This window comes from Arachis ipaensis, chromosome B04 (assembly GCF_000816755.2).
Source record: "Arachis ipaensis cultivar K30076 chromosome B04, Araip1.1, whole genome shotgun sequence".
Lineage (NCBI taxonomy): Eukaryota > Viridiplantae > Streptophyta > Magnoliopsida > Fabales > Fabaceae > Arachis > Arachis ipaensis.
The window spans coordinates 83,721,540-83,745,570 of record NC_029788.2 but is presented as its reverse complement, the minus strand read 5'-3'; the positions used below and the strand labels follow the sequence as shown (position 1 = coordinate 83,745,570).

Genomic DNA, 24,031 nt, shown 5'->3' with positions numbered 1-24,031 from the left:
TCTATTGATTTGAAAGTTGACTATTTGATTTGTCTATTAATGTTTTTAGATATTTCATATTTGTATATTGATTAAGATTATGAATGATATGGTGTATTGTAATTTAAGTTGAATTTTAAGGTGAATTACAAAATGGTTTGTAATATGGCTAACTTTTAATTTGTATTTGTGTTATGTTATATTTTCCTGGATTAATATGAATTATGTAATTTATATTTTATGTTTATTTAGCTTTTTTTAAAGAAAATGTTAGGCAGTTTGGCCAAATTAACCCACTCACCAACCATAAAACGACCAAATTAGGGATCCTGGCCCATTCAAGTTTGGCAAAGGGCAGCCCGTCTCATTTTAAGATGGATTTGGGATAGGCAAGTAGCCCACTTTGTCACCTATAATTGTAAATTGGTCACACTATGAATTGAAAGTTATCTCTTGTTCCTTGTCTAGTGTTCCCCACCTTTGTATCCATGATGGATGACAGGGATTAGATATTCGCCAGATATCCAGATCTCTGCAGACAAAAAAAAATTAAATGAAATCTCAATCATAAAAAATCACAACACAAAAGATTCGGTATACAACATTAGAGGAGAAGCAGATACTAGATTGAGGGTGATGCACTGAGACTTCTGAGGGATCTGAGAGGAGGAGAATGGAAGAGGCAAAGAGTGGGGAGAGGGGACGCCGACACCGGCACGCTGGTGACAGCGAGAGTCAGTAGTAAAGCAGAGAGTGAAGATTTTGAGGGCTAAAGGTTGACAAAGGCCAGGCAAAAGTTAAGAAAGTGAGCTTTGAGCAATTTAGGATTTCATAGTATATATATATATATATTTTCATATTTTCTACTATTATATAGGTACCCACAAGATAGGCACCTCTTGCTCCATCCCTATCTATTTATTAGATGGGTAACCATCCTTCTCTTCATGGGGGGAAGGAAAATTGACCCCATACTTATCCCACTAGATGAAATTGCCATTCTCAATCACCTTACAAGAAAATTGTCTTTTGCCATATTTTTTAAGTGTGTCAAAATCTAGGAAAAGTGTGGCCAAAGAAAAATGCCATGCTTTTTAAGCTATCGCCATTCTTTTTGAGCTGTCGCGTCGCATATTCAATCGTGGCCAATTTTCTACTACCATACTTTTTGTGATGAAGTGTCATGAGGCACTTTTGGCCACCCTTTTGTTGGAAAAAATGTCTGCTAGTTGATAACTATAGCCACACTCTTAAAACATGCATATCCTGAACATATTGCCACACTTTATGAAGTGTGCCTAGATGGGTTTCTGTTGCAATGCTTTTAAAGCATGGCATATTCTTTTATAAATTACTTTTTTAATAAAAATAAAAATAAGATAGAGATNGATATTAAAATAAATATTTTTTATTAATTCATATAAACATTTAAAAAAAGAACGACTTTCTTCAGCTTGCAATTTTTTATAAAAAATTACAATTTTATAACAAAAAGTTACTAACCAGAATCTTTAACATCAATATCGCAAAAATTTCCATCCCTCCTATTCTAAACTATCATGATGGTAACTCTAGTTGTCATGGTAGCTGTTTTAGCAGCGATTACTGGTCTTCGATGCACGTAAGGTTTATCGATTAGGCATCTGTTGTCTTCCTTGAGACCTATAATTCAATTTCCCAATAGAGAACTGAAATTTATAATAAAACTTCTTTTGTTGTCACATATGGTTTTTATTTCCATGAAAATCTTACAAAATTACATCTATTTAGCATATACTCTGTCAGCAAAATGTATTCAAATAATTTAGAGAATAACTAATTCTCTACATTATTTGAACAATGGTGAGTTTTGACTTCATAATGAGAATTAGTTATATAATAATGCAATTATACAACTAATTTTGTTCAATGGGTACACTTCAAATCAGCATACCTATATGATAATCCATATAGAATATTTCTACCTAAAATGCAAAAAAAAAAAAAAATTTAAACAATAAGTAATTACCCTATAACTAATTTAGCTCATTATGTTGATTTAGGAAAAATTTTTCAAATATTAGGGTGAATTTTTTCCTATCTCATATCAAAAACATATGGATGTTGTTCTAAGGTTGAAAATAGATGGAACTTATAAAGTTATAGTCTACCGAAGGAGGAAAATGACTTGCAACGTTACCAATTATCTTCAAGTTCAAAGACATTAATTCTTTATGGATGTTTGTTCACTATCCGAACATCAAGAGTAAAGTAGTAATAAAATACTTCTCAAGATAGCTATCATTAAATTAATTATGAAATTATGAAATAAGATATCATAAGCTATGCTAACAAAGTCAAAACATCACCGAGGAAAAACTATCAATAGGGAATATTAAAGTCTTGTAAAATAAATGCTAAAGTTAGAAACTTTAATAAGATAGTTTTCCCTTGAAAATATGGGATAAAAGATATATCAATTAACTCTATGCCTAACCAGCTAACCTATGCCTCTAAATTTTTTATATAACTTGTAGTTATATATTAGAACCATGGGTTTTATTTAGCTACAACAACGATAACATAATTCAATATCATATGATAACATCCCAGTAATCATTAGTGCTTTTACTAAGCATTATTTGGTCTTCAAATCCTAAGAATCAACCACCTTCATTTTTTTGTCAATAACGCAAGAAAAGGAATTACACTAACAATCCTATTGTATCACGTGCAAACATCATAAAAGATTTAAGTAAATACTAAATAGGTGTTGAAAATATATGTATGCCTTGGATCTAATTTATTATTAGCTCTAGTGCATTTGGGAAATTGTTGGAGAAAACTGTATATATCCAATAAAATACTATTATAAATTATTATTATTATTTTTTTTATAAGAATAAACTTTCATAATTTATAATAAAGTCTTTTGTCAATAGAATATTTTCACGATGAACATAATATTAGAATTTTTCTTTGACTTGTGACTATCATAGTAATTAACAAAGTATTTATTATGCTTTAATTTCGGACACCTAATATATTAGTTGAATGGATATTGGGTATCATTTAAATACTTCTAGAATTATTAGTCAATATGGAATCCATCAACTATGGTAATAAGTTCGAGCTCTACGTTTATAATGAATGAATTAAACAAAGCTTTGGCCAAAGAGTTTGAATGAATAAAGAAATGAGTTTCTTAGGTCATTCATCATTCATTATAATAATGGTAACAAGTTAGAGTTTGACAATCAAACCATACTCTAAAGTCACTATAAGATTTAAGATTATTTGTGGCGATTTTTTCTAGTTTGTGGGAGTTTTTCAAACCTCCAAAATTTGAGGTGCCACGAGCTTATTAGTGGCGGTTCTTTGCCTGCTTTGTGGAGATTTTGAGTTAAATTTTTTGACAATTTTTTTGAAATTTGTGGCGGTTTAAAACCCCCACAAAAACTGAATTTTCAAATAAAAAATTGTAGCAAACTGAATGGTTGCAAATAATTTAAAATTGAAACTAAATGGATCTCAAAGCTATAAATAACTATTATTGATTGAACAAATAACTTCAATCAAACTAAATATTATTTAACGTTAAAAAAATTTAAATTTTATAATTTGATCTTTGCTTATGAATTAAAAATAAAATTCCTATAAGTTAAATGAATTTAATCTGCTTTAACTAAATTTAACTTGCACAATTCCCTACTACTACTAAACTACTATTATACATTTAGACAATCAAAACAAATCAATGGAGAATGTAAATATCATGATTATCATAGTAATTAGTATTCATAATGTACAATGGTATTATGTGGATACTTTTTGAGAAATTACTTTATAGTAAATTTTTAATTCTGAGTATTGCAAAGAAAAGAAGTACATAACTAGCCACATTACTAAGCACATTAATCAACTATAACTATACAAGTATATGCAAATAATTGAAATGTTAATTAATACATTATTCACAATCATAAAATTGAAGTTAATTAAATTAGAAAATTATCCTTTTAACTTATTTTTTTTCCACGAAAATTAAATTATTAGCTCCCAACTCTAAATCCTTTTGCTTATTCTACATTTCACTATGTGGAATTATACCTTTGTATTCAACCCAAGGAATAGACAAAATATAATAGAAAGAGAATAGTCAAAGTTATCAAAGGTTAGATGTATGTAATAACAAAATGCTCAAAAAACTCAAAAGAAGGAAAAGTGCTTACCAAAAGAATGATTGGATACCAAAAATAACGAAAAGCTATCCACCTAATAGTGCAATCTGAAAAGTATTAAAGTACAATATTTAGATAATATGCTGATAAACCACAATTTTATGGTCTATTTTGTATTGAAATGAGTGGATTTTTATTAACTTATCCTACATTTATTCATTAAAATAGCATGGTTTTGTGAATTCCTCCTAAATTGTGCTTAAGATTAAAAACATATTTTTTATGCTCTTAATTTACTAAATTTAATTCACTTTAATCCCATTAGATGCCTTAATGTGTTTGTTGAGTGATTTCAAGCTTACAAGGCAAGGATGGATTGAAGAAGTGAAGAAAAAGCATGTAAAGTAGAGAATTCATAAAGAAATAGAGTTTGGAGCATTTCAGGGTCATGCGTACGCATGACTGCCAGCACGTGGCTTCACTTAAGTGAACACGTGGATCGCAATTTCAGGGCTTTCTTGGGCCTAATCCAACTCATTTCTAAAGTATTTCAAGCCAAACTCAAGGAAGATGGGAGGGGAGAGCAATTAGGATAGGTTTTTGTTATGTTTTTAAGTTAGATTTCTAGAGAGAGAAGCTCTCTCTTCTATCTAGAATTTAGGGTTTTAGATTTAGTTTTTTCCATAGATTTAGGCTTTGATCTTGCTTTGATTTAGTTTCAATTTCAATTACAATTTCTTGTTTTAGCATCTTAATTATCCTATTGTTACTTGTTTTATTTCTCTAGTTTGTTACTTTCATGGTTATGAACCTGATATGGTCATCATTACCTCGTAATAATGATCGTCATTATTGTACGTTATAACTCGGCCCCATAACCATTAACAACATATGACATACCTCGTCATTTTTCGTTACTATTCGGAATTATGAGCTATAACTCGGCAACATTAATGTTTCCATCATAACCGACGTTCCAACGACAAAATAAGGTCGGTTACGATATCACTTAGTCGAACGTTAGTGCCGAAAATATAACTGATAAAGAACTCATCACATATAAAAGGGAAGTAGAACATCTCTAAAGACCCAAGTTTTTCTAAGTAAGCTAGAATACACACTGACTTAAGCTTCGAAGTGCCTTTGCAGGTACATTCCACCCCCTTTGTATTGCTCGTGCTCTCATACCAACAATGAACACAAGAAACTCGGATTCTAGGAGACGAACGTTCGGCTTTGCAGCACATTGCTCGGCTGACCTCGAGGAGTTGAAGCCGATCTATTTCCCAGGCAAGATCAATTGGCGCCCACCGTGGGGCCGAGAAAATCATATTTTTTCTTTTGGTCCCATCACCTCCATCTGCATTCATGGCTGACGTACCGCCTCCTCCACTGTCCGAACTCATGCGAATGGTAGCTGAGCTACAACAAGCCAATCAACGAATGGCTGACGAGAACCAAATAATGGCTGCCCAAATCGCTGAACTAAATCATGCTCGGATTGAGCACAACGATGCTCATCGCCAGCAGACAGAGGACGAGGAACATCAGTCCCAACCCTCTCATGTCCCGGAGACGGCTCAAGGCGAAGAGCAACAGCCCGAAGATGAAAAAGAGGAGCCCGACGACCTTGTAGGTCCCTTCACAGAAGAAGTGATGAACTTCAAACTACCGAAGAGATTCACTCTGCCACTGACCCTCACGCCTTATGATGGACTCGGAGACCCGAGGAAATTCCTAAAGAAGTTCCGATCAATAATGATCGTCAATGGTGCATCAGATACAGTCTTATGTCGTTGTTTTCCAAATTATTTAGACGGCCCTTCACTTGATTGGTTGTGTGCTTTGCCTGCAGGTTCCATTTTGCGTTTTCAACAGTTGGCGAAGTTATTTGAAGAGCATTTCGCCGGATCCACAATATACTTGCACGATTCTGATTACTTGAATACTATCAAGTAAGGACCGAACGAAAGCTTAAAGGACTACATGACCCGCTTCACCAAGGTCGCAATCAGTATACCAGACCTCCACCCCGAGGTCCATCTACACGCAATTAAAAGCGGCCTTCGACCCGGAAAGTTCCAAGAGACAATCGCAATAGCCAAGCCGAAGACTTTAGCAGAATTTTGCGAAAAGGCAAAGGGACAAATTGATATCGAAGAGCTCAGACAAGCTCGGAAGTCCGACAAGTCACATCTCCACAAAGACGATAAGAGCTCAACCACTAAGAAAAGTTTTAAACTAACACCTCGATTTGATTCTTACACGCAGTTTAACACTAAGAGAGAAGACATAATCAAAGAGATCTTGAACTCAAAACTAATCAAGCCACCGAGAAAGGCCGGTACCTACCAAGATGCAAAGAACGTGGACAAATCGAAGTACTGCACTTTCCACCAGAAACACAGCCACAATACTGATGACTGCGTGGTCGCCAAAGACCTTTTAGAACGACTAGCAAGGCAAGGACACCTCGACAAATACATTGGTGGTCACATCCAAAAGCGCGGCCCTAGCTCCACAACAAACGACCTCTCTTAACAAAACCGAGGAAAAGAGAAGGCAACTTCAAGCCAATATGAAAGACCACGAGGTATAATCAATTGTATTTCAGGAGGATACGCCAGTGGAGGATACTCAAATTCGGCAAGGAAAAGATCGTTCAGAGCAATATGCTCGGTAGACGGACCACAGCAAGATGTAGCAATCGCTAATCCACAACCAGAAGTCACTTTCACACACGCCGACTTCAATTCCAGTATACAAAATTTGGACGACCCTGTGGTAGTCACCATTCAGCTAGGGGATCTGTTAGTGAAAAAAGTGCTCTTGGATCCCGGGAGCAGTGCCGATGTTCTGTTCTACTCCACATTTCAAAAGATGAAGCTCAGCGACAACATGCTACAGTCCACAGGAGGAGACTTGGTCGGCTTCTCAGGAGAACGAGTCCCAATACTCGGATCAGTGTGGTTACAAACCACACTGGGTGAGCACCCTCTTTCAAAAACTAATGATATTCAATATTTAGTAGTTGATTGTTTCAGTCCATACAACCTCATCCTTGGCCGACCTTTTTTGAACAAGTTCGGCGCCATTGTTTCTACCGTTCATCTCTGTGTAAAGTTTCCATTGCAGGACGATCAGGTTGTAACAATCCATGGAGATCATAAAGAGGCACGACAATGTTACAACATCAGCATGAAATTCCAAAACCGCTCAACACAACAAGTCAACAATGTTGACCTCAAACAAAAGGAACACACACTGGCCGACCTTGACGCAAGAGCTGATTTCCTCGAGCGCCCAACACCCTCCGATGACCTACAAAAAGTGTATTTTTATAATGACCCTAACAAATTTACTTATGTAGGTACATCAATCAACACATCTGAGTTACAGGCCATAACGACCTTCCTGCAAGAACACGCCGACCTTTTTGCATGGACACCTTCAGACATGCCCGGCATCGACCCACAAATTTTCAGTCATAAACTAGCGATAAACTCGGCAGTCCGACCAGTGCAGCAGAAGAAACAAAAACTCGGAGAAGAGAAAAAGAGAGCGTCACTAGAAGAAACCCAAAAGCTCATCAACGCCGAATTTATCAAAGAAATCAGATTTACTACCTGGTTAGCCAATGTGGTAATGGTAAGAAAACAAAACGGTAAGTGGCGCATGTGCGTCGACTTCACTGATCTAAACAAAGCATCTCCAAAGGATTCTTACCCTCTACCATCTATAGACTCTTTAGTAGACAACGCATCAGGTTATGCTACTTTAAGTTTTATGGATGCGTATTCGGGGTATAATCAAATACTCATGCACCCCTCCGATCAAAATAAAACAGCTTTTATCACTGATTTCGGTAACTATTGTTATAAAGTTATGCCATTTGGATTAAAGAACGCAGGTGCAACTTACCAACGCCTTATGGATAAAGTGTTCGCCAAACAGATCGGCAGAAACATCGAAGTCTACGTCGATGATATGGTCGCCAAAACACAAATTGGACATGATCACATCAGCGACCTTACAGAAATATTCGGCCAGATCCGGCAGTACAACATGCGCCTCAACCCCGAGAAATGTGCATTCGCCGTTCAAGGGGGTAAATTTTTAGGGTTTTTACTAACATGCAGGGGAATAGAGGCAAATCCAGAAAAATGCCGAGCAGTGCTGGACATGGCCAGCCCTAAAACAGTCAAAGAGGTTCAGCGCCTCACAGGACGACTTGCAGCACTTTCCAGATTTGTTCCTTGCCTAGCATCAACTTCTATTTCTTTTTTTCCAAACAATAAAAAAGAAAAACAGATTTGAGTGGAACGACGATTGTGAGAAAGCCTTTTCAAAATTAAAAACAACTCTCTCACAACCGCCAATTTTACAAAAGCCCCTACAAGGGGAAGATTTATTTCTATATCTGTCAGTTACTGATTGGGCGATAAGTTCGGCCCTCGTTATAGAAAGAAATAAAGTTCAGCATCCGATATATTTTGTCAGTAAAACTCTACAACATGCCGAGCTCAATTACCCAAGGATTGAGAAGCTCGCACTAGCACTAGTATTCTCGGCCCGGCGCCTCCGACCTTACTTCCAGAGCCACGTTATACACGTCAGAACCGATCACCCACTAAGACAAGTGTTACACAAACCAGAAATTGCAGGACGACTTATAAAATGGGCAGTCGAATTATCTGAGTTCGATATCAGATACCAATCAAGGGGACCGATCAAGTCTCAATTTCTGGCAGATTTCATCGCCGAGCTTACAATGCCATCAGAAGAAGATCATACAAAACAATGGACCTTATACGTAGACAGATCTTCAAATAATGGGGGCTGTGGAGCAGGAATCCGCCTGGAGGCCGACGACGGATTCATACTGGAACATTCAATACACCTTGCTTTCAAAGCTAGCAACAACCAATCCAAATACGAAGCACTGATCGCCGGACTCAGACTTTGTCTAGATCTCCAAACCTCGTAATAATGATCGTCATTATTGTACGTTATAACTCGGCCCCATAACCATTAACAACATATGACATAGCTCGTCATTTTCCATTACTATTCGGAATTATGAGCTATAACTCGGCAACATTAATGTTTCCATCATAACCGACGTTCCAACGACAAAATAAGGTCGGTTACGATATCACTTAGTCGAACTTTAGTGCCGAAAATATAACTGATAAAGAACTCATCACATATAAAAGGGAAGTAGAACATCTCTAAAGACCGAAGTTTTTCTAAGTAAGCTAGAATACAGACTGACTTAAGCTTCGGAGTGCCTTTGCAGGTACATTCCACCCCCTTTGTATTGCTCGTGCTCTCATACCAACAACGAACACAAGAAACTCGGATTCTAGGAGACGAACGTTCGGCTTTGCAGCACATAGCTCGGCTGACCTTGAGGAGTTGAAGCAGGTCTATTTCCCAGGCAAGATCAGAACCCTTGTTAATTTTGATTCCATTTAATGCAATTTGGTGTTTTTATGTTTATTGTTGCTTAATTGAGCTGTTATTATTGTTTTTTTGCAATTGATAGTTATAGATTTTATTATTCATGTAATTTATCATGTTTTTCCTTTTATGCACGCCAAGTATTTGATAAATGTCTCTTTTAATATTAATGTAGTTTTTCACACTCTTGGCTTGGGATTGAGGACTTAGGTGACATTGAGTCATTGATGTCCAATTTTGGTAATTCAAGGTTGTTACTTGATTTGGTTTCTACTAACACTAGTCTTTCACTAAGCTGATTAGTGAGTTGGTGGTTAGGATTTGTGGATTAAGATCAACTATGCCCATTTGACTTATCCTCGATGTTAGGGTTGACTAAGTGGGATTAACTCTTCATAATTGCCATGTTTGTGATAAATGACTAGGATAGGAAACCTTGACTCTCAACCTTTGCCAAGACCCTTTTTGCCATTTGAATTCCCTATTCATTGCTTTTTTATTCCTTTTCGTTTAATTTCTTGCATGCTTCTTTAATTTCTTGTCATTTAATTTTCTTGTTAATTGTGATACAAAAACCCCATTTTTCATAGCCGATGATATGCACACCTCACTACAATTTCGTGGGAGAACGACTCAGAAATTAAAACTCCCGATTATTTAATTTATTTTGTTACAATCTTTATTTAAACTTTGATTAGAGTCAATTGTGGAAACAAGAACAACTAATAATTCTAAATCACCAATCAATATTGGACATCAATGACTCCCGTGTCACTGACCACGCATGACAATTATAAGAGCAAACCCAATTAGTCAACCTCTAATGGGGAGGTAAGTCAATTGGTCTTAATCAATCTCAATCCATAGGTCTTATTCGTTAATGGAAATGAGATTAATTAAAATCTCCAAATTGTCAATCAATTTGGACATTAGTGACTCAAGGTCACTTTAATTGCTCAATTCCAAGCCAAGAGTGTAAAAATCTACCCTAAAACTAAGAAAAAGTATTTTCACAAACACTTGGAAGGCATAAAAGTAAATCATGGTAAAAATGAAATAATAATAAAATCTAAAACTACCAATGTGATAAAGCAATAACAATAACTCAAACAAGCAACAATAAGCATGAAAATATAAATTGCATTAAAGAAAATCAAAATCCAACAAGAATTCATAAAAATAAAAGCAGCAAAATAGAGAAATTAACAAAATAAACTAAGAAAACTAAGATGTTAGAACAATAAAAAGTAAAGAAAACTAAATCAAAATAAGATCAAAACTTAAATCTAGGGAGAGAAACTCTCTCTTCTCTCTGTAGAAATCTAGCCTAAAATATGCTAAAAACTATCTTAATGCTCTCCCTCTTGATCATCCTCGAGTGTGGCTTCAAATGCTTCAGAAATGAGTTAGATTAGGCCAAAATTGGCCTGAAATCATGACCCACGTGTTCACTTAAGTGAAATCACGTGCTGGCAGTCATGCGTAAATGTAAATCCGCGAATTTCTAAAACATGCGTACGCATGAGGCATGCATACGCACAATTTGAGATTCATGTGCACACATAAGGCATGCGTACGCACAACCATTAGATGCTCCAAACTTCATTTCTTCATAAATTCTCCACTTTTGCATGCTTTTTCTTCACTTCTTCAAGCCATCCTTGTCTTCTAAGCTTGAAATCACTCAACAAATATATCAAGGCATCGAATGGAATATAACTGAATTAAATTTAGCAATTTAGGGGCCTAAAAATCATGATTTTAATCATTAAGCACAATTAGGAAGAAGTCACAAAACCATGGTATTTCAATGAATAAATGCAAAATAAGGTTATAAAATCCACTCAATTTTATCCAAAATAAACCATAAAACTGTAGTTTATCAAACTCTCCACACTTAAATAATAGCATGTTCTCATGCTAAACATCAAGAAAGATATAAGAGAAGGGGTATCAACATTTATTTGATGCAAACTATCTATATGCAATCTATCTAAATGCATGCAACTACTTTACCTAATACTGTCTAATAATCTATATGTATCTACTTAGACAAAAGAATTCACTTCCCAAGAAAGCATGTAACTATCAAGGGCTAAAGACAATAGCAACCGAGTCAAATCCACAATTGAATTGAGTCCTAGAAAAGAATTTACAAACTTGTAAGATAAGAAATAATCAAAGGTGGAAACATAGAATCGAGCAATTGAACCCCTCACCCGATGTGTATACTCTTTAATCGCTCAAGTGTATAGGGTTGATTTACTCAATTATCCTCTAATCATGCTTTCTAAGACTTGTTTTTCATCTAATAATCAATAATTATTCAATGTATGCATAGAAGTATCATGAGGACTTTTCAAAGGTTGTAACGGGGTTAGGGTAAAGGTAAATATGTATATGGCCAAGTGAACTAGAATTTGAATCTTTGATCAATTTAAGCTCTCATTAAACATACATAACAACCTATACAATTCTAATACAACACTTGGCTACCCATTATTTCACTTTTCATACACTCATGCATTTTTCAATTCACATCCCATATGCATTGTTAATATCACTTTCCTTTGGGGCCTTTCTCCCCTTTTTATTGATCTTTTTTTAAAGTGAAATATATACACAATCAATGCATATGATTTACACAATTAATACATGAGCACATATCCAATTCCCAAGATTTTTAATAAAAGGACAAAACACATTTTTATCAACTACTATTCCCAATTTTTCCCACACTTAGATATTACATAATCTCACTAGGCTAAGCTAATCAAATATTCAAATTAAGAAAATTTATTATTTTTCACTTAAAGCTAATAATGTGCCAAAATTTAGAATAAAAGATGATTAAAAAGGCTCAAAATTGGGTAACAATGGTAAATAGAAAGGGTAAGGCTATATGGGTGAGTGATAAACCCCAATTTTGTGATTTATCTTGTGCTTAATTTGAGAGATTTTATCAACTTTTCTCACATTTATTCAATGAAATAACATGGTTTTGCAATTCTCCCTTGATTTGTGCTTAAATGTGAAAACATGCTTTTTAGGCCTTAAAATAGCTAAATTCAATTCACTTTAATTCCATTCGATGCCTTGATATGTTTTTTGAGTGACTTCAGGTTCATAAGGCAAGTATTGGATGGAAGAAGTGAGGAGAAAAGCATGCAAAGTGGGAGAACTCATGAAGAAATGAGAGAACCGCAAAGCTGTCAAGCCTGACCTCTTCACACTCAATCGACCATAACTTGAGCTACAGAGGTCTAAATGAGGCAGTTCTAGTTGTGTTGGAAAGCTAACATCCGGGGCTTCAAAATGATATAAATTTGCCATAGTTGCCTGACGTCTAGGGATGCACATGTGCACTGTACGCGTGCGCGCCGATGGAGCAGCGTGGGTCTACTTTAAGCAACTCGTTGGGGGCGATTTCTAGCTCATTTTAGGCCCAATCCAACGAGTTAAACCCCAAAATGGTCTTTGAGATTGGAATTGTGCACTAAAATTGTCCTTGAAATTCCAATTGCAGCAATTACGTCCCTGAGATTGAAAAAAATGCACCATATTAGTCCCTGACCTATTTTCCATTAACGACGTGATGACATGGCATGATGACGTGGACTGTAAGTGACACATGTCACTTCATGATTTGGTCACGTGTAATAGTTTGATGATGTGGTGACCAGTGACACATGGCATCCTGACGTGGATGGTTGTGCCACGTGTCACAATGTTATTTGGCCACGTGTCTGTTTGTGCCACATGTCGCAACAGTATTCGTCCACCTGTCATCCATTATGTCATCTTTGTATATGCACCAAATTAGTCCCCCACTTTGCATTAAGTGACTCATTTTAGTCCCTGAAATTGAATGTCGTGCACCAAACTAGTCCCTTCACCGGTTTTTTTCTCATTTTTTCTATAAATTCAAAATTCTCAATATTTTTGAATGCATTAATTTCAATTCTATTTTTCACATGTTCTTCAAATAAAAGTATTTTTATAAAATATTTTTTCTCTTGCTCAAATTCATTTGTGAATTTGAAGTCTGCGAAAACAAAATAGAAAGTTCAAATTCGTTTTTTATGTAGTGCCTGCAAAAATGAAAGCAGTAACACGTTTTTGTTTAAATAAAAAAGAAAGCCATAGATTAGTGCTTCAAAATACGGTGATATTATATGTACATGCATTTTTTAACCAGCACAAAAATTTTTACACGGCACAAATTTATCAATATAGTATATAATGTTTTGCACATAACATATAAATATTTGTACATAACACAGAATTAAATTTTTTGCAAGTAGTGCATAAATTTTTATTAGAAATATATTTTGTTAGTTAGGTGAGTCAATGCTTTGTATATGTAGTCTTCTAAAAATTTTTGTACTGTACACCAAAATTTCTATGATATAAACCAAGATTTTTCTGTTGTACACCAAAATTTATGTGCTATACGTATTTTGTTGGTTGGGGACAATATTTTAGGTATATAATCCATTAAAAAAAATTTTATTTGACACCAAATTTTTTGTGCTATGAACCAAAATTTTCTTATATAATATTCACAACTAGAAAATTGCTTAATACAGACATATTTGGTCTTTATTACAAACGAATTTTTGGTTGCCGACAAAATTACCGACGGATTTTGTCCCTATGTAAAAGTCTCGTCGGAAATTATTTACCGACAGATTTGTTTCCGTCGGTAATTTACCAACAAATTTTTACTAGTTACCGATAGATTTTTCCTCGATAAATTCTCCACTCCGTTTCCCTGAAATGTCAAACTTTCCGACAGATTTTCCGTCGGTGATTAGAGACAGATTTTTTGACGAATTTTTCATCGGTAACTAGCATCAGATTTTTTGACAGATTTTTCGTCGGTAATTGGAGCCTTGGAAAACCATTCCAAACTCTGAATACAGCCAGAAAATCCATCTGTAAATCCGTCAGTAAGGTAAAATAGAATTTTTTTTAGATTTTTCCATTACAAAATGAATACTTTAGGTTTGTTTTCTAAATTTACTCTATCAAACACACTGTAAATTAAAAAAAAGAAAGCCAAAAATCACATAGATAAACATAATATTCATTACATGATATCTATAAAATTGGATGTTATTTTTCAACATCATTGGCCAATATCTCACTGTCTCAATTAAAAGATACCCAAAAAAAATAAGATGACCATCCCAATTTTACATGGATCTCCTTCATTAACTGATGTCATAAATTACACTTAACACTTAAAGATAGGATAATCTAAAATATTAATGGATAACCAAGTTGTATTGGCAGCATCAACTCTCCACATTGAAAGTTGATCTTGACATCTCCTGACTGAAATATAATTTAAACCTCTCAGTGCTGAAAATATGATAGATAGATAGCCATAAACCTTTAACGGCAATTAAAAGACAAAGGAAAAAAATCTCCACCTACTATCGAGTGAAACAGCATAGCTATTCAAGGCCAATGCACATGAAGCAGACTGCAAAAATAACCTATATAATTATATTATTGCAAATATTGTTTAAAATGGAGGATTGAAAATTCAGTTAACATATATTTCTAATTGACAGAAATTGAGAAGCAATTGCATGATCATGTTAAAGCAATACACTTATCTGACTATGATAATGAATAGTGTTAGCTCCAATTACAAGAACACCACATATTGGCGAGGGCACTACTAGAAGCTTGTAGACATCATGGGGGAGATTCTGACATGTAAAAACACAATTTGAAGAAAATAATGATATCTTTAAAAGAGGAGGAAAATTCAGCAGAAACAAACAGATGTTGGACTTTGAAATCTCCAAGCAAAATATCATTCAAAAATATATAAAATAAAAGGATTTCACTGTGCTTAACAACTTACAAAAGAAATCTCGCACTCAAGGTGTAAGTTGTGGAGAAAAAAGATGGCATAATTCAATAGACTACTCTTGTGTCATTTCATTTGTCTACCATTCAATAGTAAGCAAAACCAATGACCAATAACTCTAAGAAGATCCAACAGTATAGCTTCCTAATCACAGAATTAAAAGTTGGAAGATCAACATTTTTTCTCCTGGTAAATAAAAAATCAGTTTAAACTCCGCCTATGTAATACTTGCGGTACATAGCCGGTCCCAAGCCCAGATAAAGGAGGAGGGTTGTGTTAGGTCTTCAACAACCAACATAAAAATATAGTCGAATCTCCATGACATGAATCAAAGACATTATTGCGCTAAAGCTAGGTTGTTGCCCGGAAGTAACGCGCTGTATGACTCGAGTACGGTGTCAAATGAGCAAGAGCCGCTGCATCGGTGCCCGGATGTAGTGTTAAATGAGTAAGGGTTCTCGCGTTTTCATGAACGGACAAAGGTAAATAAGCTAGTTCACAAAGTAAAAGGTAAAGGTCGGAGCGACAGAAGGTTGAGATTTGGGACATGGAACATAGGCACTCTAATAGGAAAGTCCATGGAGGTGGTGGACACCATGACAAGGAGGAAAATTAACATTATGTGCCTACAAGAAACAAAATGGGTTGGTGCGAAGGCTAGGAAGTTGAATACTTCTGGTTTCAAAATGTGGTATACAGGAAAGGTGAAGAATAGGAATGGGGTTGGAATAATTGTGGATAAGCACTGGAAGAAGGACGTAGTGGATGTCAAGAGGGTGGAAGATCGGATCATCTCTATCAAACTTGTGGTGGAGGGAGGTGTTTTCCATGTGATTAGCACCTATGCACCGCAAGTGGGTTCGGACGAACAACACAGGATATGGTTTTGGGAGGATCTAGAGAGATTGGTTTAAGACATACCTTTGGAAGAGAAGATTTTCTTAGGAGGAGATTTAAATAGCCATGTCGAGAAAGAAGTGATTAGATATGGGAATATTCACGAGGCCATGGTTTTGGGGTGATCAATGCCAAGGGTAAAACTATTTTGGACTTTTCCTCAACCTTTGATCTTCTCATCGCAAATACATGTTTTAAAAAGAGAGACGAACATGTTATAACCTATAAGAGTGGCATGATAAGCTCTCAAATCGACTTCTTCTTGTTGAGGAGAGTCTACCGGAAATTTTGCATTAATTGTAAAATTATCCCGGGAGAGAGTTTGACAACACAACATAGGGTGCTCGTCATAGATTTTCGCGTTGAGCAAAAGTTGAGGAAAAGACATCATACGAAGAACCCAAGGACGAGGTAGTGGCGGATGAAAGGTAAAGAACAAAGAAGCTTCCTAAGACGGGTAGAAGAAGAGGCAAAGGGGGATGGGAATGGAAGCGCGGAAGAGATGTGGAGGAAGATAGCAGAAGTTATTAGAAGAACAACAAAAGAAAGCTTTGGTGAATCTAAAGGAATAGGACCAAGAGACATGGAGTCCTGGTGGTGGAATGCGAGTGTACAAGAAAAGATAAAGATAAAAAGGAAGTGCTTTAAAGAGTGGTCTTTATGCCGCAACGCAAATAACTGGGAAAAATGTAAGGCGGCTAAGAAAGAGACAAAAGTGGCTATAAGTGAAGCAAGAACAAGAGCATATGAGGGTCTCTACCAGTCTTTGGGCACAAAAGAAGGAGAAAAAGGTATATATAGAATCACAAAAATCCGTGAAAGAAGAACGAGAGATTTGGATCAGGTTAAGTGCATAAAGGATAAGGATGGAGAGATGTTGGCTCAAGAGGAGAAGATTAATGAAAGGTGGGAGAGCTACTTCTACGAGTTATTTAATGAGGGACAGAAGACTCTTCCAAGCCTTGGTCGGTTATGCACAAGGGAAGAAGATAAAAAATTTGACTACTATCAAAGGTTTCGAGACTTCGAGGTAAAAGAGGCTCTAAAGCAGATGAAAAATGGCAGGGCAGTAGGACCTGATAATATCCTGATTGAGGTTTGGAAGGGTCTTGGAGAAAAAGGCATCAATTAGTTAACCAAGCTTTTTAATGATATTTTAAGGTCAAAGAAGATGCCTGATGAGTAGAGAAAGAGTACCTTGGTACCTATCTACAAGAATAAGAGGGATATACAAAGTTGCAGAAACTATAGAGGAATCAAGCTTATGAGTCATACCATGAAGTTATGGGAAAGGGTGACAGAACAGAGATTGAGAATAGAGACACAAGTAACAGAGAATCAATTTGGATTTATGCCAGGCAGATATACCACTGAAGCGATATACCTATTAAGAAGGATGATGTAGAGGTATCGTAGTAATAAAAGGGATCTACATATGGTGTTTATTGATTTGGAAAAAGGGTAAGGGAGGTCTTATGGAAGGTTTTAGGAAAGAGGAGAGTAAAGATTGCATATATTCGTGCAACTAAAGACATTTATGATGGGGTCACAACTAGTGTGAAGACTCAAGGTGGTATGACAGAGGAATTTCCTATTGGTATAGGATTACACCAGGGATCATCCTTAAGTCCATACCTTTTCACATTAGTCTTGGAAGTACTCACTGAGCACATCCAAGAGCATGTGCCATGGTGCATGCTTTTTGCTGATGATATCGTCCTTATGGGAGAGTCAATGGAAGACCTAAATAAGAAGTTGGAGTTATGGAGAGAATCTCTAGAAGTGTATGGTCTGCGCATAAGCCGTAGCAAGACGAAATATATGGAATGTAAGTTCAGTCTGAGAAGGGAAAACCCTAATATAGAGGTGAAGATTGGAGAAAACATCCTACGAAAAGTTAAAAGTTTTAAGTATCTTGGGTGCATCATACAGGATAATGGAGAGATTGAACAGGATGTAAATCATAGGATCTAAGCAGGTTAGTCAAAATGGTGGAGTGCATCTGGTTTTATATGCGACAACAAATGCCTTTAAAACTTAAAGGTAAATTCTATCGCACCGCTATAAGACCGACTATGCTTTATGGTACGGAGTGTTGGGCAGCTAAAGGGGAGCACGAACATAAGCTGAGTGTGGCAGAGATGAAGATGTTGAGATGGATGAGTGGTCATACGCGATTGGATAAAATAAGGAACGAAGATATAAGGGAGAGAGTTGGAGTAGCACCCATTGTGGAAAAGAGGGTTGAATCGCATCTCAGGTGGTTTGGACATGTGAGAAAAAGACCGATAGAACATCCAGTCAAGAAGGTGGATGAGATGGAAGATGGACAAGGGGTGAAAGGCAGACGAAGACCTAAGAAGACCATCCATGAGGTGGTCAAACGAGATCTATATGTAAACGGTCTCTCTGTAGACATGATACATGACAGAGCACAATGGCATCGTTTGATTCATGTAGCCAACCCCACTTAGTGGGACAAGGCTTTGTTGTTGTTTTGTAAATAGAAAATCAATTAAATCCTAGAGCAATATCACAAAAATTAGACATCACATTGTAGATAAACAAGGCATGTTATTACCTTAACATATAAATATTCTTCAAAATGTGAGGTCTTGACGAAACATGACACCAATATATGAAAATCATGGAAAAAGAGATGTATTATATCATTGAAAATAAATATCCTAGGCATCTAATCATAAAATGTTTAAAGTGTAATCTCAAACTAATCTTCTATATGAAGAAAACCAAAGTCAGAATAATACACCAAAAATTGCTAAAAATAATTTTTTACAATAATTTTGTTTATGCTTATGGTATCATGACTATAATTAGCAATTCATTAGAAAACAGAACCACCAATTTGCAATATAATTTAAGCACTTTATACAAACCAAAAGGGCCTGATTTTCAGGATTTATATTGTCAAGAAACACCCTCCTGTGCAACCTCTGCTGCTCAACTTGAGGATTTTTTGCTAGTACTTGTCGCATATCGGCAACAATTTTCTGCAGAAGAACTAATCCATTTAGCATAGGGAGACATCACAAAATCCTATGTAGCAAACTAAAGCCAGTTGGATAGAAACTACATAACTACTGCTCACATTAATCTTCTTTACATCCAAATGACTAATGGCTAAATGGGTTTTGATTCGCCAATGTGTTTTCTGAGTGAGGTTTCACACGACATTCACTGTGAATTTGTGGTTTGGAATGTGCACAGCTTCACCATCTTCACCTCTTACAATAGTAGGTGACCACCAGCCAAAATACTACATAAAGAGAAAACACTAGTGGCCAAAAGAGCCTCAAAGATATCCCAAAACACAAACAGTATACAATATTTTGTAATTTCCTTATATATATATATATATATACCACAGTCAATACTTAAAAATGTGTAATTTAACCCACCTTAACGGTACCAGAAACTTCATATCCTTCAATCTTTGTTTGAATCCACTCATTAATCACAAAAGGACGAGTTCCATGGATCATCGCACTTGAAAGGAAATTTGTAAATATCTAAAATACACAACATTTTATGTGAATGTGCGCCAAAATATAATGGAATCAAAAGATCAGAAGCACAACAGTTCCCCCCTCACAACCAGCAAGAGTCAACAAAACTATTCCAAGACCTCCAGCAGTAACCCATCTCTATGTAGAGAAGCCTAGCAATTCAATGAACGGTGAAAAGGTCCATACGGCCGAATAGATAGCTTTTCCTGCAAATTGGAATCCCATCTGGTAAAAATAAGAAATTTATTATATACATTAGAAATTGAGCCACAATTAATATGTTACTAGTAACCAACAAATCACCACAATCTGGCTTTTTAGTTTTTAACAATCAACATCAACAAATTTAAGTTGCAAGCAGCCTAGTTTTCATTATCATATCATTTAAATACATGTACACAGCCAGAATGAATTCTTTTAACCAAACCAATTAACATAAAAAAGACATACTAGAATTGTGAATTGCTATCAATGTGTAAAACAAACTGAGAGAGAGCAAGGATGCTGAATTCTAAATATAATAGAACATGGTATAGCAGGGAAAACGTATTCCCCAACTACGGGAAACCAAGCTTCAACAATAAGTATATTAAATTTATGAAGTTGACAGGTAAAAATTGGAAACTAGATTGTAGTTTTTCCATTTTCAAACTTCAAACAAGACTAACATGGTAGTATCCTTCACAGAACACAAAGAATAAATACATTTCTCGTCTCACTTGGATCAGTGCTCTCAGATAAGAATTTCTGCGTTTGCTGAATCACACTGCATATTGCATGATTAGTTTTATCAAAGCAAAACATAGTAAAAAATTATTTTGAAAAAAAAATCACATTGAGGAACTCAAGCTGACAGCACTGATATCTTGGAAAACATACAGTTTAATAGTCCAATAGAGAAAACCCCAATGGGCATATGCAGTTAAGCACAAGTTATTTCTACTGGAAGTGATTAGGTGCATTATTAAGTGAATAGTGATCAAATTGTTCAGCAGTATTAATAGATCATGACAAAATCAAGGGAATCGGCATACCTTGATAAACAATAGGCAAAGGTCAGAACAGTTGACAATGATCTTACAAAATGCAGAAGTCGTTCCTTTATAACCTGGCTAGTTTCTGTAGGTAGAATTACTAGTTGTAATGCTCTGAAATTAAATAAATATTCACTATGCAGAAAATTGATGCATATAGAAAGATATAAATTATTCATCTTCTGATAAATTTTAATATGCTATAACAACGAAACCTGCAAAAGAGTATTGCTCCAGTCCATAAAAGTAATGGCCGAAGGTAAGAAGCTACTATATAATGTGTTTTACTTTTCTTCCAACTGTTATCACTCCTCTGCAAAATAAAGTAAGCAAATTAGACTTGCATACTAATAGCCCTGAATCAGTTAATATAAATATGAAGAATAGAATAACTACAGTGTAACCTGGAAAAGCAATTTCCTTATCTGACATGTTACAAAAACGATAATGGCAACTGAAGGCATGAACTTTAATATTACAGGATTACTATGTATCTGATTAATAGACCTGCAGAAAAGAAAGGGAAAAAATTGTAATTGCATACCAACACCAAAAGGAATAAGCTAATAAAAGAGAACTCAAATGCATGCACTTACTAGGCTAAAAATCACAAAATTTATATTGTTGTTTTTTATTCAATAACATGATCCATATTGTTGTTGACAAAGGAGTTCCCCTGAATTAGATTATTCTTTAGCTATGGTAATTTCATTCAATTAAAACTAAAAGAAGAGGTCTACAAGACTACAAGAAATATGGTCAAATTTTCAATTGTAAATTGGCATCAATCCATTAATGTGGCAGAAGGAAAACAAAGATTAGAACAAGAGATACATGAAGACAGATTGGTTTGTATCATTGCAGAGGGGAATATGACAATGATCTCTTTCTATGCATTATGATAGCTGTAAAGTTGTTGTGTCCCCATCTTTGTTACTACTAGCTTTTAGGGCATTTGCTTTTATTAAAGCAGATTTGCATGAAATCTCATGTTGCAATATTTTTATCTGAAACAAAATGCATCAAATCGAAATTAACAAAATAATTTACATTTCTGAAATTAAGAGTACAGTGATGAAGTCATTGCAAATGCTTACCCTATCCCTTGCTATATTAAGCTCCTGCAAAAATTAACATAACAGAATCATCAATCACCATTATTAAATTGTAGAACAAGAACAACGAAAGGAACAAAATGCCGAAGGAACTAACTGCTGAACAAGAGATAGCAGAAAGCTGAAATTGATGAATCCAAACTAGTATTAACTGAATTAAATTTCTGCGTTAGACAACTATAGCATATATCACACCATTCCATGAAATTGAAAAGAGGAATTACAAACAAGTCAGAGATTATGAACAGCATATATCTTGCTGAATTATATCAAACCATTCCATGAAATTGAAAAGAAGAATTAATTGCATGAAATTGAAAATCTAACCTCCAAGCAACAGAATCACAAAATTAGTCTTTGGATTAGAGCGGCGGCGGAGATAGCTCTGCGACGACGGCGATGAAGGGAACAGATGCGACAAGAGCGGCTGCGGAGGGGGCTCGTGCAATGCGAGCAGCGGCGGCAGTGGCAACGGTGGAGAGAAGAAGTAGCTCGTTGACAGAGAGAGGAATAAGCTCGTTTGATTTGTATGGTGTAAATGGAGCTCGATAGGGTGGGGGCAATGCTAAGTTTAACTCAATTTTTCTGACAGCATATTTTAAACTACAGATAAATTTTCTGTCTTTAATAATTTAACAAAACACAATATTTTTGTTCATTTAAATACAGACAGATTTTTCGTCGGTAACTATTTTTTACAAAAAAATTAGTCTTTTTGATAGAATTATCAACAGATTCTCTTTTTCGTCTGTAACTTATGCTAATTCATTTTCTTTCGTTTTCGACAGAAATTTTCTCGCAAAATTTTTCTGTATTTCTGTAGAATAAAATCTGTCGAAAATATCCATTTGTAATAAATAGTTTTCTAGTAATGATTGCTTCCATTTTCTGCATTAAATAAAATATATTTAGTTAGTCGAGTAAGCATTCAACTTGCATTGATTCTGTCCATTTTTTTGAAGGACAAGACAATCTTTGTAAAAAAAAAAATTTAACTCCTAATAAAAGTATTTTAAAATAATATGATTCTTTTGTTAAATAACAATAGAAATTAGTTTAGCCCTTTTTTATATTTCTAAATCAAAATAGGTTAGCCCCAAAACGAGGCAATTGTAGTGTCACTCCACCATTTTAAACGTTATACAATTTTAGAATATTAATGGGAACAAAATTAATTTGCAACAATGTAGGCATAAAAAAGGTAATGGATGTTCTTAAATTTTTTTTTGAGAAAGTATAGGTCCATCTCTAAATGTAGCCAGGTAGTGCCAATTTTTCAAAAAATTTGGATTTTAAATTTTAAAAAACTAGGTTTGCTCTCAAAATACACGGGCTCTCCCATTCCACCCCCTCACATCACGACATTCTTCTCTAACTCCTCTCACCTCGATGTCGCGGCTCTCCCTTCAACCCTTCTTGCCGCGTCGCCGTCCCTTCCACCCTTTCCCAACTCTTCTTGCAACAACGCCGCATCCTCTCCTCCAACCATTCTCGTTGTTAAGCCGCTCCCTCTTCCTCCATCTCCTTTTGTCCTGTCGTGATGCCGCTCCCTCTTCCTCTATCACCTCAAAGTCCTTCTTTTAGTTTTGGATGATTTTTTTGCTTGTTTTGGATATTTCTTTTTCTCATATTTCGGATGCGACTTTTTTACATGTTTTAGAAGTTTTTATACGTGTCTTCTTTTTAGGTTTTGAATTATTTTTAATAGTTTTAAATATTTCTTTTCTTAGTTTTTGAATGTTCTTTTTCCAATAGTTTTGAATGTCTCATTTGTTAGATTTTAAATTTTTTAAAATGATTTTTGATATCTTTTTTTTTGTTAGATTTTAGATGTGTCTTTTCGTTACGTTTTAGATGTCTTTTTATTAGGTTTTGGATATTCGTTTTACAAAGATTTCAAATGCTTGTTTTTATTTGATTTTGAATGTTTCTCATGATAATTTGAATTCACGTTCCCTGTTCCCTCCAA

At 35.3% G+C, this 24,031-nt stretch overlaps 1 protein-coding gene and 1 pseudogene across 1 annotated transcript; both read right to left on the bottom strand.

The window, feature by feature from the left end:
* On the bottom strand, positions 15,556–22,031 carry LOC107636618 (annotated as a pseudogene).
* LOC110271525 lies at positions 22,036–23,551 on the bottom strand. The gene is made up of 3 exons (XM_021122483.1): positions 23,474–23,551; positions 22,390–22,627; positions 22,036–22,068 (listed from the first exon to the last, which is right to left on the bottom strand). Exons 1-3 carry the CDS (start codon positions 23,549–23,551, stop codon positions 22,061–22,063), a joined length of 324 nt encoding a protein of 107 aa, XP_020978142.1. The 3' UTR covers positions 22,036–22,060.